Source organism: Rhea americana, unplaced genomic scaffold, assembly GCF_003343005.1.
Source record: "Rhea americana isolate MKP2758 unplaced genomic scaffold, rheAme1 scaffold_53, whole genome shotgun sequence".
NCBI classification, from domain to species: domain Eukaryota; kingdom Metazoa; phylum Chordata; class Aves; order Rheiformes; family Rheidae; genus Rhea; species Rhea americana.
This window is the reverse complement of record NW_028186679.1, coordinates 4948763-4964874: the sequence shown is the minus strand read 5'-3', so window position 1 is coordinate 4964874 and position 16112 is coordinate 4948763. Positions and strand designations below refer to the sequence as shown.

At 35.5% G+C, this 16112-nt stretch overlaps 1 protein-coding gene across 2 annotated transcripts in view; it reads left to right on the top strand.

The window, feature by feature from the left end:
• MALRD1 (MAM and LDL receptor class A domain containing 1) overlaps positions 1 to 16112 on the top strand; it is a 278483-nt gene that overhangs the window by 677 nt on the left and 261694 nt on the right. For both annotated transcript variants that reach the window (XM_085318263.1, XM_085318262.1), the window contains exons 2-5: positions 3323 to 3463; positions 6053 to 6147; positions 6230 to 6391; positions 12008 to 12101. In XM_085318263.1, coding sequence (XP_085174389.1) covers positions 3323 to 3463; positions 6053 to 6147; positions 6230 to 6391; positions 12008 to 12101 — 492 coding nt within the window. The remainder of the gene's footprint in view (positions 1 to 3322; positions 3464 to 6052; positions 6148 to 6229; positions 6392 to 12007; positions 12102 to 16112) is intronic.

Here is a 16112-nt window from a genome sequence, read left to right as displayed (position 1 = left end):
GTAATAATGTAACACAAAAACATTTTGCAAGTGATTTCATAGGATACATAAGGTAGTCTTGCTCTTTGAGTGTTTTTGTTCTGGAGTACAAAGATGAGTTTGAATTTACTGAAACTCTTAGTTTTAGCTAAAAAATTGGATAACTTCTCCCACTTACCATGCAACAAAGGTAGCCTTGTGGGTTTTTTTTTTGGTTGTTTAAATTTTCTTTGGGTTTTAAATTTAAGTGCAAATAATCTTTAGATGAATCTGTGTGGTTTTCTCCTGCACCCTGAAAAATCCTAATTAGAGCAATGATGTGGTGATTATTTTTAGTTCATCAGTGCGTTAGTGATCAGTGCATTCAGCTGGAATCTTGGAGAAAGAGCAACAACTTAAATCTGAGTTCCTTATATTACAGTAGTGTGTCAAAATGTCTGGGGTTTTGCTCATGCCAATAAGACCCTTGGTTTCATCCAAATATGATGTCTACATGTCTGGTATTGGAGTYCAGAATCAGCTCTAGGATATTTGATTTTTGTTTCTCTACAGATAAGACAATTGTTAAAATTGTATAGGATAATAATACATGTCATAACTTTATTATACCAGCTAAAATATATTAAGGTAGAAATGGATGAAGGTTCCACTGGCTGACAACTATGTMTCTTCAATCTCCTCTTGTGTGACTAGCACATCTAAATTTAGTGTATTTTCTATCTCTTGCACAGGACATGGCTATATGTTACACTTCACTGCATAGGCTTGAAATTCTCATTGTGCTTGGTCCTGATTTCATTACACTTCCTCCAGCAGTTTCTACAAGGGTTACAGAATAAGCAGCAAGATGCAATGCATGTTTTTCCAATAATTTTTGCAGAAGCTTTTTACACTTGTTAAGCAGCATACTGCTATAGACTAATAGTGAAATTAAGGGTAAATGTCTGGTTTCCAGAAAATGTAGCCTATGGGCTATGTAACAAATATAAATACCAAATAATGTTATATTTAATAGGTGCAGAACTGGGCTCTGAATTGCAAGTTATGGATTCTAGAGCTGCTTGGATCACAGTCTGGATTACACCACTAAAGAAYTTAGTTCTTGATCACAAAGAACTAATGTTGATTTGAACACTTTTACCAAGTTATTGTTTTCCACTTCAGCTCTGCAATCCAGTGTTCATGATAGATCTCTGCTGTTTTCATTGGGTTCCACTCAGGTTGAAAGCTCTTTCTGCACTGAAAATTTCTCAGGGTTGGAATTTCAGATGACTTATTGTCATTTTGGAYTTTGAACTACTCTTGCGAAACGTGCACTTGAGGACGAATGATAAATAACTACTCTTAAAAATGTTTTGCTCCCTGGTGGTATCTAATGGTTAGGTGATACTTTTYTGTGCCTGAAATGTTCGCATTTCCAATACTTTGAAAGGAACATTTCATGCCTGGAATAGAACCTTATGCTATAGTTAAGTTTTACTTACTGCTTGTTGATTACTTTGTGTTTGCTTTCTTTACAAGAAATTCTGCAAAAGTATCTAGAACATCCCTCACACTTCTTTCTTCTGGCCTCTTCCTTTCAAAGCAATAACTTTTTTCTGAAATAAAGATTTACAGAAGTAAAAATGATGTTGGATTGCTTTCAGGTTAGATGTTCTGTCAAAATGAATATATCTTTTTAAAACTTAAACCTTGATCACTCATGATTAATTTAAAAGGAGACTGGGCTTATTAGTTTGTACTTGTTGAATTTAAATTTTTTCAACCATGAGAAAATTCGTGTAAAATTATTGTGCATCTTTTGGGCATTTTATGTAACATGAAGTGGATATGCTCCAGCAGTACTTGCTTTTGATGAAACATTGATGTGCTTTTCTGTCACTTAAAGAGCTGGAGAATAAAAAAGCAATAAAAAGTTGGCTGATGAATCAGCCAATCTGCACATTAACTTGAGTCTTAAGTGCTTGCATGAATTATGTTTTTCCTCTTTCTCGCCTTATAATTAACTGTTGCAGTAAGCTGTTGTGAATATGAAAGCCATGAAATTGGACATCGTAGTGTGACTATAAATGCAGCAGTTGCAACTTTATTTAAAATGACTAGTGAACTGTGGCAACCTAGAATATAGAATAGTCTAAAAGTGTCCTCAGTGGGCCTGAAGAGAGCGTTAATCTGAGAGGGAGAACAAAGGCTCTGTAGTTCTTGCATTCAAAACAGAAATCCTGATTAGAAAGCAGAGCCTCAGCCTGCTCTTCTCTACATCAGGCGAAAAACAGATGGACTGAAAGATGCCCCACAGTGTGTGAAATCTGAAGACAATCTCGTATAATGCCCTGCTGTTCAGGGTGAAGTTGCAATAAACCTACYGTCTCTCTCTCCTTCCCTCCACCTCTTCTTCATCTCAGCCTCCCTCCCTGTAGGGAATTATTTATCTGGTAGCATCCCCATCTCAAATTCCCTGGAAGAACTTGTCCACCAGACTGGATCCAGCACCAGAAGGACATGGGAATGTGAAAGGGTGGGAGAAGCGGTCCTTCCCCATCACATTAGAATGTGAGAAAAGGTCAGTGGGAAGACAGAGAGGGAGGAAAATAAGTGTTCTTCTGCAGGCTCACTCTGAGGACTTCAGATCTTCTCTTAAGTGTTATATGCGTTAATGCAGTAGCTTAGTAAGCAAAATGAGCACTGGTGAACCTTGGAATGCAGCAGATGGCAAGAACCTCACCTTTATGCCCTTAGGCCCAGTGGCGTTTCTGGGACTGGGCTTGTGCTCTGAAGTCMACAAAATGCAAGTTTTGATATGATTAAATAAACAATAATGGAATAAAAACATTTTTACCATCTGGTTATTTCCTTGTGTTAAGTTTTTATTTCTCTATGTAAGAACCCTGGGTAGGAATGAAGAGGTACTGAAATTTTTCAGCTAACAACCACGGTATATTTAAAGAACTGGTATGTGTATAAGCTATACAAGGTTTTACAGCTTCCTACAAGCTACATACCTTTGCGGAGAAAAAGGCGTATGGTATAACTAAAGTGATATAAAGTAAACGGRCTGTTCTTCTCACAACGTTCATTCTCTGTCCTTTTCCCACTGCACTGTTTTTTTCCTCTCTGTTCTTGATATAAAAATTGTAGTGTTTCCTCCCCCCCCCCTTTTTTTTTTATAAGATATCTTTTAGAATATTTTTGGAGGTGCTAATTTAATTACAAATAGTGGTTAAGAATGCATTACTTCTGTTTCTGAAGTTTCTGAATTTACTTTGAATTATACATGTGCCCAATAAGTCAAAGCATTCTTTGCATAGAACTTCTGGATTATTGTTRTTATTATTATCTTTAGGTTCACTCTGTGAAAAGTGTGACTTTGAAACTGATCTGTGCAAAGTCTTTCCTGAACTGAATTTACAATCTGGATGGATTAGAAGAAATGGCCGATCTGGTATGGGATCACCTTACTCTGACCATACTGGGAATGACACTGGTAAGAATCTTCATGTCCTTTGAAGGAACCACAGGCTTTTACACATTATGTATGTCTCTATTTACTTAAAATYACTGTTTTCTTGATAGTTCAGTTGGTTTCAGCCACTTACTTTTTTGAGATAAAATAGAGAGATGTCAGGGCTTTTAGGTGATTGTAATTACAATGGCTCAGAATTCCAGGAAAAAATGAATTGTTCTAGAAAGCAGCTCTGGTCATATCTTTTGAGAAATAATGAATCATCAAGACTTATGCTGATATGCAGAACTCTTTCTGAGTCAGCTCTGCCTGCTTTAGAGATACCTGATTATAACTTCAGTCCTGATAGTTGCATACTTTAGAAATGAGAATAGGAACCCCCTTTTTATGAGATGTTGGGGGGTGGGTGTGGGGTGGAGAGCTAACTTATGCAGGCATCCAAAACCAGCACAAAACTGAACCAAAAACTTGAAGCGTTTGTTACAGGGCAGACAAAACTGCTTGGTTGCAAGGAAAGAGATCACCTGTATATTCCTATTCACTTGTCCTGTGGGCTCATTCAGCATTATGTCTGCCGTATCTAAATTAAACTGCAGCCACATTCATGTATGCTATTTTTCTGAAAAACAGAAAGCGTGAACACTGGTAGCTGTTCTGTTTGATGAGAGTTTGCACTCAGACTAGAGAACTGAATGGCTATGGAGAGCTGAGCGTATCCAGTTATTTCAGTTTCCTACCAAATGAGAATGGCTAAAGTCTAATCTTTCATTTTCTGAGTGCTGGTTCCAACTGTCTAGGAAACACTTATCTCCTTATGGTATCTCATAAAGTCAATCCACTGCTGGAGACTTAGCAGGAACTAAAGTTTTTCCTTTTTTAAAAAAGAMCTGCYTAAAAAACAGAAAAGACATTGTGTGGTGACAATCGAGTCCTATTGCATAGTATTAAAGGGAGCTATTCCTGCTATCGTGGTAAGTAATTGCACASACTTTAACAAAAAGAGCAAAGTTCATGAGGTAGATGTAACTCCTTTGAAGATTTACRTAATCATTTACTAAAACCCAACTATTTCTCTTTAGCTTTCTCTCTCCCCATGGTTCTTAGTTTCACTGATAWCGTAGCTGGACAGACTGGTGAAAACTATTTTATAGAGCTGTTTTTAACTCATTGAAATTTTTAATCTATGTAGAGTTTAAATGTAGAATTACCTTTTTAAAAAAGTTTTAAGAAAATTACTGTTTATGACCCATCTGTGTAAGACCATCCTGTGACAGAAGAAACCTGATTTGGCATATGAATCTTAAATACATTTGTCTTTAGAGAACTAAAAGAAAAGTTAATGTTTAAAGTTTTATGGAAGTGGAAAAACTGATGAAATAGATTAGAACTAGGGATAGGGCTCCTGTGCCACCAARTCACCATCTGCTGCGTGTGGAAAGAGTATTCTTGAAGCTGGCAGGCTCTGAAAGTGCTGTCTGAGCAGTCATGAAATGCCTAAAAGGTAGCGGGGAGCACAGCCCCTGCTCTGTTAGCAGGCTGCAAAATGCTCCTCTGTGAGGGATTGCTCAGTTGGCTYCAGCACTTGAGCTAGTCATAGTGTCCCTGGTCAGTGCATTTCCAGTTGCACCCAAGGATGAGAGGTCAGTGTGGATAGTTTGATATAATTATTTAGRTGTTCTGGTACGATCTCTAATACTTGGTTTCTGTAGGGACATCTCTATTCTTACATTTTTATTATTATTAKTGCTTTGTCCCACCTCTCTTTTCGCTTAACGTCTTTGAACTCTTCATGCTCAGGAAGGACAAAATTTCAGCTAGCAATATTTGATATCCTAAAAACTTGTAGTAGCCCTCCATCTATTAGGAGACCTAAGACAGTCTTGTCTAGTCCGTCAAAGAGTGGTGGCAGCCAGGTTTCACTTATTCCTGTTGAGCTGTTAAARCTTTTCTTTACATAAAGGTACATAAATTCAGACTAGATCTGTGACTATAAAGATAATATTATCTTTACTGATAGCGTAGAAAGTCTGACCAAYGCTTTGTATGAGGAGGCGACAATCYTCCCTCTAGAATGCAATTTCCTGAGCAGCCAAAACCCAGGCCCATATTTAAGTTCTATGCAGAAGAATTTTTTTTTTCCAGAACACAGGAACACCACAGTCTCCTCTTCCATCTTCTCAAGCAATGCTTCCTTAAAGACTTGAAYTGTAGTAATAAATCTGTTTTGTTGGCCACAATGGTGGTTCTCTTTTTATGCATGAAATATGCAATCTGTTCAATAACTGATTCAGGTTCTTTGACAGACTTATTTAGCTAGTCCTTTGTTCAGAAATTTGGCATTTAGCAATTGAGTATTCAGGCTATCTACACATGAAATATTTTGGAAGCCTACTTGATACTTCAGCTGAAACCTAAAGAGAAGTGCTGTGTCAATATGAACAGAAGCTCAGCACACAATGGGCCCAATCGTGGTGTGAAACTCTTSCAGGGAAACACTTCTGGCAATTATTTTTCATTAATAATTGGTACCTGTGTGTATGTTGTTATTTTGCGGGTATCTTTCATATATATATTTTACAAGCTGCTAACGTTTTTGATTCTTCTTAATAGCTTATTTCCTCTCATTGCCTTCTGAAATGGGAACCTCTTCTGCAATTTTAAGGAGCAATGTTTTCCTTCCGACTGACAAGGAACATATTTGCCAGGTATTTTGATATATATAGTCCTTATATTGTACCTTTTGTCATAGTGCTTACCTGGAATAATCAGACTTTTTTTTTGTCCTAGATTAAGTTTTATTATTGGATCAATCAAATGAATGCAACATTGATGGTGGGGCTTCAAAAGCATTCTGAGGATACTATTAGAAACATCTGGCAATATTCAGCAGAAYGGGAAAATCGGTGGAAAGCAAATACGATCACAATCAATAGCACTGAAAAGTTTGAGGTTGGTAAATAAACTGTGTTTTCTAATAAGGCAAACTCGAGGAAGATATTTATCTTGTATATGGAAAGCATTATCATAAGGTAGAGGAGAGAAGCCATTTGGAAGCTCATAAATGACACTAACAAATATGACTTGTTCATATCTCAGCGGTGTTAAAACTAACAGCAAATCTCATTTAAACTGTGCATATATTTAAAATAAAGCAATCATTCTCACTGAATCATAAATTTGTGCCTGACCATAGAGAAGATGCATTAGGAGCTTAACTTTGATTACTGTTTTCTCTTAGGCTCTAGCCAACTGCACTGCTAAACTGGAAGCTCAATTTAAAAATATTTTCTGWCAATTTTTACAGGCATATTCCTGGYGACAAACTTTCAATGTAACTATTCATTATGGATTTACTATCCAATGTGGCTTTGAGCATTTGTCACAGAACACATGCATGTAGTTCTATCTKGCTCAGAATTGCTGAAAAATAATGCAAGTCTCATGGATTATTTCAATATTTTTGTGTATTCGTTTACACAAAACATTAGCACAAAAAATGTGAGTTGGGGTGATAGTATCATGGATAATGTATGCTCATTATTATACAAAATACTGGAGGGGAATGAGGGAGTACAGAAGCAAGCTGCAGATATTTCCTCCTACAGCAGTTACTGTGAAGAGCTGGTTAGCGTGCCGACCCAAAGGCACTYTCAGGGTAAGCACAACCTCATTGCAATAAACTGTAAGAGTAACATAATTATCTGACTTGYATATGTAACATTGTGCTTAAGGACAAAAGATTGGAGATTTTCAAGGTAATATTTGTCTGCTCCACATTGATAATATATATTATGAAATAARTGTATCTAATTCAGCACAAGTAGTTATGTGTTTACCTATTGGTATCTTGCCTCTGTCTGAGCTGACATACAAGAATGAKATTTTATTGGCAAGATTTACCTCTATAATACTTTTCCATCTCTGTTGTTCAGAAAACTGACTGGGTCTGGAGATAGAGGCAGAAGACTCCATATCATAAAAACTAAATYGTTGAATCAAATTTTAGATGGTGGCTAGGGCTGGCAAACATTGTTATCCTTTGRCTTCTGTAAAGAAAACTGATGGGCACAGTCTAGCTTCAGAGTTGCAGATGTCACACTTATTGCAGGAATAATTCTTTCCAATGACTGAAGGAATGTAGCCAGGCACCTTACCAAACACCTAGGCTGAAGCTGAGCCTAGCTAAATTGTCCTAAATTGTCCTCTTCTGTGGCAAGTTTTCCCTCCAGTGACATCTTGCAAGATGTTGGTCATGTGAATGAACACAATTCAGTTGACCTTCTGAATCTGTTCCTTTGAAACAAGGTCTTCAGCCTATAGGGATGTCTGTGGCACTTTTTCAAGAGCGGTAAAGTTGTGTGAAAAGAGARTAGGAAAAATATAGTGAAGTACTAGTTTATTGAGCATAGTAGAAAATTTCTATTGCAACAAAACTGTTAACATTAACTCTTTTCTGCTTCAAACCATGGCAAAATAATAATTTCTAACCTTATTGTGGACATTCATCAAGACTCTCCTCAAGAAATTGTCATGTTCATTGAATTTTGATGATAAGTTCTTATAATTAGATAAACCTTTTTAGTTAAGTTTCTAACAAATTTTGAGATGGGAAAAATAAAATTTTTCATGTAATTCCTTGGAAAAGGATGTTTGAGAAATTTTCCCCAAAACTTTCCAAACATTTTTGAAATTATATCTTAATTGAAATYAGTCATAGCTGCTTACTCTTTGCCTATTTTGACCTTTTGCTGCTGCAACTGGATTCTGTACAYATGGGGCTACTTGCAGAGGAAGCCCAATACTGCTTTTGACCTACCCTAATAGCCGTGCTGAAGCTGCATATTTGCCACAAATGGAACTGCAGCATTAATTTGTTTTGCTGGCTATAGATAATGTGCATTAAGTAACATTTGTTGATTGTTATGGCAAGTCAAGGCTGTCATAAGTAGACATTTCTGTTAAATTTTWCTTTTTTGGACTGAAAAACTCTAGACTTTGTGAGAGAAGAAAATTGAGCAATCTCTTGGATATCTGTGCTAGGTAAAGTCTGGATAATTTTTTTTTTCTTTTAGACTTGAGCAGCTGGAGGTATCTAATATGAATTTCTGTCATCATGGTGCGTGGGGATGAGGAGTTAAGAGGAAGAAGAGTTAGAACCAACTTTTCTGGAGTTGAGTTCAGAGTTACAGCATTGCCTCTATGGCCAGTTTAGTCTGTGGTAAAACTCTCACAGATTTCAGGGCACCTGCCTCAATCCTGTACTTCAACATTGTATTGAAATACTTTTATCAGAGGAATTTCCCTACATGCTCAGACCACTAGGGTATGTTGAACATATACAACTCCCATTTCAGAACAGTTGAGAAAGAAAAAGAGTAAAAATACGCAGAAGCTGAACTTGTCTAATCCTTTGTAATGAAAGTCCACAAATTTTAGCAGTTAACTTAAAATCCCGGATTAGTTTTCAGTTGTTCTTTATCTGCTTTTGCCATCTCTGATTTCTTCTATGCAACAATTTGCTCAAAATATTATAAATGTTCAAAAATAATCACTTTTACTAGTACCTCTTCTTTCCTTCTACTCTTCCCACTCTTGAATCATGTAAGTCCTAAGAGCCGAAATTATCTATAACACTTTGCAGTGAATATTAGTGTTCCATTAATTGTTGTTGGCTGATTAGGTTGCAGAAAGAGCTATGCTTGCAGTGCTGTTTTTAATCTGAAATAATTGAGATCTATATCATAAATGAATTTTGAGGTACGTCTTTATACTTCACATACACTCTGACCAATATTTTCTTTTTCTGAGAATGATTTTTCTTTAAGTAACTTTTGTACTAGTCTCATTTTGCTTCTAGAATGTCCTTCTGTTCTGTGGAGATTTTCTGTCTTTACTGCATCGTTACAGTTAAATTAAGATTAAAATCTAAAGAGAGATTAACCAGCATAATTCAGTTTTTCTGTGAAACTCCAGTAAAGTGAAGCAGCTCTGAATCCAAATTCACTGACCTGGGAACTATAGTTTATATCTTCCCCATTTTGCTAATCAAACCAGTCAAAATACRATGCTGGATGTGACACAAGTTTCTGAGCTTTGAGTGCTTGCCATTGGTCAGCAGCGAGCTCTTGGCAGAGACATACATAGTGTATACTTTTAAATCTTGTCTTTTAAATTTGTGATTTTTATTGTCTTCACCTTGCATACATACCATACAGGTACATAATGCATCATATTATTGAGTATTTTGCATGTTCCTATAGAATACGGACTTAGAGACACCTCCGATTTTCGCACTATCAAAATGAGATAACACCTCTTCAGTATTACGTATCTCACCTCTCTTAAAAAATAAGTTCCAACCATGAAGCTGCAACTGCAAGCTACGTATGTTTTTTTTTAAATGCAGTTAACTGGATTTCAACTTCACAATGAAGACTCATTGTGAAAAGGTCAAAAATGTATTACTCAATATCAAATGCTTGCCAAATACTAGTTTTCTATTTTATACTTTAAAGCCATACACAATATTGTTTAGAAACTTATCTGAAACCATATAATAATAAAAATGGGAAATAGAAATATATTAATTGCCATTCTACCGGTGCTGTCACTGAAGTATATATTATCCACACGTGTTGTTGCAGCAACTTTCAACATTTCAAAATATTACTATTATGGAACTAATCAAATGTGCAAATTTCCAAGCTACTGCATTTCACCCTATAAACATCTAATTGACTGTGATATGCTGACATTAATATTTTGTACAGCGTAGTTATTTTTTCCAATTAGACAGTAACATGAAATGACACAAACATTATAGCAAAAGATTTTCAGCCTTTTCAAACAAAAATTGGTATCAGGATTGCCCCTGTTCCCTCATACTTATTGAGATTCAAAGAACTTCATTTTTCCATTGAATTTCTTGAATCAGACGATGCATAATTTCACAAGATGTCATTGTTTCTTAACAACACTATGTTAGAAAATACAGTTGTTTATGTTAGAAAATACAGTTGTTTCACGTACCTGCTAACACTGCTCTTTGGGAATGTTTGTTAGAGAAAGTGGTTCCTGGCCATTGTTTGCTGTACTGAAAAAAAGGTTCAAATGAGACACTGATTTCCCATTGGTGATGTGGCAGAACAATCCCACTTTCCACTGGTTGTATAATGCCAGGATCATTTGACTTTACAAGCTATAACGCTTCTTGAACATGTCTAGTTTAAAAAACAAACAGGAAAAAACATGCTCCCTCCCCCCCTAAAAAAGAAGAGACCACTAAAACCAAGAGGAAACTCTTGTTCAAGTTTTCAGGAGTCAGTTAACTATTCTTTTTCTGTAGTAAGGCAGAAACGTAACAGTCATCTTGGCTGAGTAGTGTAATCCCGCACTGTGGAATACTATACTCTAGTTGATAATACCTGTTTGCAAAGTTGCCACTGAACTATAAATTTAATATTTTAAATCTCATTATCTAGCATTTTACTGTACATTAAATATACTTAGAGATACAGTCTGACTCCTAATATTGTGCCTCCAAGATGCTGTAAGAGTGAGGTGGCAACATCCTAAGACAGGGCTTGGAAATAGAGGATGTTATTTGTACACTTATTTCCAGGCATTTCACTTGATGAGAAGGCTGGACTTCAGAAACTCTTTTCAATAGTCAGTGGAGAAAGAAGRTAATTTGCTGTAATTCAAAGAATACGTACCAGTTTCCTGCTCTGAAGCGTAGCCTGTCGTCATACCTTACCCACATTTGCCACTAACATTAGGTGGTGTGAATAGCCCCTTCTTCCCAGAGTTGTGGTTATTGAGTCTGCTTCCACATCACTGCAGAGCAACTGGGGTAGTCTTCAAAATAGCCTAGATCACAATTTACCCCTTAATACAAAATGTAAAATACTCTAACTTTAATTACATAGAATATTCTGGCAGGAAAAAATTCTTGTTGTAGTGTTGGAGYAGAAAAACACAGTTTTGTTTTTCAAATCGGGTTCTTCTCAAAGTCCATTTTAGTTAAAAACATGTTGATGAAAGGCTTCTAACTGAAATGGTGTGTTTATCCTGACTTTGCTTTATATCTGTATGTAAATTTTGGAAACAGTAACAAAAGATTCACATTTTCAGTCTCTGGTGGAAGAATGGCTTGATAATACACAAATTTTCTGTTTCCTAATTATCATGATTCCTCTTTTAATTTTAATGTATTTTACTGTGGTTTCCAAGAGACCCTGTTTTTAGTTAAATGCAATTTCGTTTTTGATTCAGACAGAAGATTAGACTAAATATCTATGCTGACAAGTCACATATATGTGCAGAAAGCCCAGATGCTATCCTCCAAAATTGTTGTGCATGATTCATGTTCCTGTGTTTCTAATGGGAACTGTGTGTAAGCACCTATGCTCATGCACACGTGCTATCCTCATCTCTCTGCAAATACGTTTGTGTGTGTATGTATAATGTAATAGATTTTGCTTGCCTAGAGCATCTTGGAATGTTTTTCCTCTCTGTGACACTGATAAATATCATTTCTTGTTGATTTGCTGTTAAACTCTGCAGGTTATTTTCTGGGGAATGGTAGAGACGCAGAAACAAGATGAAACTGTTGCCATTGATGATATTTCTTTTGGTGAAGGATGTTTTCCAGAATTTGGTAAGAATTCCTTTCTTCAGTAGAGAAATACTTTTACTCTGTCTTTCCCCCTGATTAGTAGAGAAAACGCAAAGGGAAACCAGTTGTTACTGAAAAGCTTTCTTAACTTCATAATTGTCTTCATGTGCCTTATTTTCATTCCTCTAAACTGTTAGCTGTTGTGTTACATACAAATACAATTAGAAAGAGCACCAGCAAGTACTTTAAGAAATCTGCTATAGTACAAATGCATAGGAGCTTCCTGAAGCTAGGAGAGCACCAAGTCCTTAGCAGGCAGAGATGATCTACTATTCTTTACTAAAGAATCAGTGTCTTCAGCTGGCTCCAGAAAAGCTTTAGAGCTGGCTTTAGGAAAATCCCCAAGGCACTTCTGTGTATTTTTAAATGCTTGAAGGTCCTGATCTTCAGCGGTAGTGGAAGATCTACTTTGTTCTACTCCACCACATCCAAACAGCTGCAGTGTCAGGTTAGTCAGCTATGCAGCCAGACCGCCTGTGCATGTCAAGATTCTTTAGTAAAATATTTCACTTTTTTAAACACAATATATTTTCATGGGGAAAGCATAAAGACCTTCCTAGCATTAGTTAGAATTCTCATTACTCTGAACTACACAAGAAGACYGCACCGTGGCGGTTATGCTGCAACATAAGGTCAGAATGATATGAAATGCCCTCTTTGCTTTCCTGAGTTGTAGCAAAAGAGTTAAGTTTTAAATTTAACTTGCTATAGTGATATGAGATATTGAATTCATTGACACAGACCATTCAAGGTTCCACAAATAATTTTGTGTACTGTAGTCTAAAATAAATGTTCTTAGAAGTCTTGTTGAGAAGTACTATTGAAAATAGATGCACGTGATTATTAGCATTTTAGAGTGCTGTAATTCAAGGACACATACACAACTATTTCAAAGGAGATATATATTAGGGAAATTAAACTTCAGGTGACTGAATTTGCTTCCGTGTATTAGCTTTCTTGTAAGAGGGAATTATGGAAGCAAAAGTCATACGCTTATCTAAATTCCGTGACTAATCTTACTTTTCTGTTTTGTAGTGGCTTTCTAGCAGTACTAATAAAAAGTGTAAGGATGCTAATTTAAAATTTTAGCACACTTGCCTATAAGCCAARATTAGAGTATTCCTTTTGAAAAATGAATTTGAAACTGATAGTGAAAATATCAGAGCAGATGAGTTATTCCTCCCCCAACTTCTTTGTTCTCAGAGGATTCCTGTAGATAAAAAGGAAGTAGAAAAAATGCATTGCTAGATCTTATCAACTGATGTGCTTGCTTAACCAGTTCCTGCAGGTGGATATATATCTCTCTGTTTAAAGACATAGCTTTTTCATAAACAAAGTGCTTCTAAAGGAAATAAAAATGAAGAGCATCAAGTACAGMGATGAAATAATATCTCAAAGAGAGGAAGAACTTAAAAATTGAAAAAAAGAAGTAGTGCTCATACTCTGCAGAACAGATAAATCTAGATGTTAAATTTACCTTAAATGGTAGCTTTTGAAGTACAAAGTGTGACATTCCAGGTTACCCTATTGCAGCATTTTTAAGTATGTCAAATGTGCTGTAATAAGAACCAATTGTTATCATCTCTATCCTATGCTTCTCTATTAGATGAAATCAAATTTATTAGGTGACATTTGAGTTGCTCATAGCAGCCAAAAACCAGGGTCAAAAGATCTTATTTTTCTCTCAAAAGAGGAGTTTTACTGCTGAATATTTTTTAGCCTTTAAAATAGAAGATCAGATTAATGGCTGCTTGATTTTTTTCAGAGCATTTTTTCTATAATCTCAATGAATGTCTGGATAAGAGGAACTTAAATGAAGACAGCTCTAATTGCATTAAATTTATCATTAAAATTTGCATTTTTAAAAAATAATGCATTTTTTAAATAAATGTTTCATGATTTCTGCTCCCAGTGTAAATGTGGGTATGAAGTGACCTGTGCCTCTATTCATTAGTACAACTGTGCTTTTAGGGCCATGAGTAAAACAGTTCAAGTATTTGTACTTTCAGGAGCTGTTTAATCCGAATTGTGATCACTAGTTCTGAACGTAGCACGTAAATATCTTCCAAAGTGTTTTTTGTCTTTTTTATTTAAAACAAAAATGAAAATAATACTTTTTTTTTTTTACAAATACAACTGTTGCATTGAGATGACCTTTTTTTGTACCAGAACACTATTAAAAAAATCTTGATATATTTAAGTGCAAAAATGATAAATTCTTCCTAATGCCCCTTATTTGTTTTCAGATAATCAAATTAATATTTCCTGACTTTAAAGTTGTTTGGATTACTTTAGGAGGATACGGATCTAAACTGTTTTTGTAGAAAAACTCTCCGTTGATATCGCCTTCAGCTTCTTCCTTCCCTTCTCCTCCCCTCTGACTCCAAACAAACAAACACTTAAAAACCTTTAGCCGCTTGTCCAGTTCTGCTAAACAGTAAATTTTATGCATATTTAACAAAACTACCTTTAATTATTTTATTGCAATAAAGTAACAGTTTAACACATTCTGCAGTTTGTAGTTTTCCTAACAGTTTATGGATTTTTGTTAGTGACTTAGAGATACAGATTTTTGTTGTATGGACCAGTGTACTGCCAAAAAAAAACCCTATTTTAGCTGTCAAATAGAAAATGTGATGTTCTAGAGCATATTTGCTGCAAAACTCTTTATTACTATTCCTTTAGCAGACCTTCTATTCAAAAGTTTTATATTCTTATCCAAGTGTCTATGATTACCCTGCAGAACTCCCTCCTGATTCCTGAGAAATTATATATACAAAGAACTCCTTCATAAAGACTTTTTTCCTTCTGATCTTGCCACAGGTGTAAGGGCAAAGAGCCCCTAGGCATGAAAGTGGGACACTATAGGGGAGAGCGAGGTATCTGTTTTGTTCTCCTGAAGTGCTTGTTATGTGAGAATGGTGTACCTTGTCAGCAAAACTGGTTTCTTCTGGAAAACTGGAGGAACTGTATATACATTATTTTTGATTTATAAATTTTGACAGAGGTCCAGTAGGATTATTTCAACTGGTAAATCTCAATTAAACTTTACCTTGTTAATTCTACTCATGCAAAGATGTAGTCCTTAATATCAAAGGTGCAGTAGCGGATGCCGGGTTTTCAGGCGAACTGCTACAGGGATGAGAGTCAGACAGTCCMGAATACTGATCTTACTGCTGTCTGAGAGGCTGCAGAAATTAGAACTGGAATGAATATTTTATCCAAAAAGACTGAGATACTATCAAAAAAAAAAAAAAAAGCCCTCAGAAATGTTTACAATTAAAAATTCAGAGTTAATCAAAATATTTGTTTCAATAATTGAAGAAGCACTTACTGAATAGCTTGACTCTTGAGTGTATTTACAGCATTTTTTTTCAAATAGTGAGTTTGTCAAAATCCATCCTTCTCTAGAAAGATTATTCTAGAATTTTGCATTTTCCATTGAAAATAAATTGCCAACAAGCTCTTTTCAGCTGATGCATTAAAAAAAAAAAAAAAAATGTATGAAAGGAAGGGTTTGTACCATCCACTGGAAGTCATATTTCTCTGAGCTGGCAGTAGTGTGACACAAATAACTTTGAGATGTAGACAGTAATGTGTACGTATGCTGACATGAAATCACTTCCATACAGTTAAGAATCTTCATGTTTTTTCTGAGATACTCTGGCTGCTAATCAAAAATCCATATTAACCAGAATATTGCTTTTCCTCTGTAATAACATTAAGAAATGGAACTTTCATTATAATAATGCAATCCTGTTTAATGACTTTCTTCCTATAACACTTACTAATTACATGAAACTTTGCAGCTATGCTCTGGCATCTCAAGCTTCAAGAATCTTAAAAAATTCTTGAGAAGATGTGCTGATATATTCAGATTCTTTTGGATTTAAAATGGTGAATTGTAAATATTATGAGAAAGCTGTTGAGTTTAACCTTTCATTTAGAACTGATTTTACTATAGCTATCATATAGCAATATATAGCAAATATA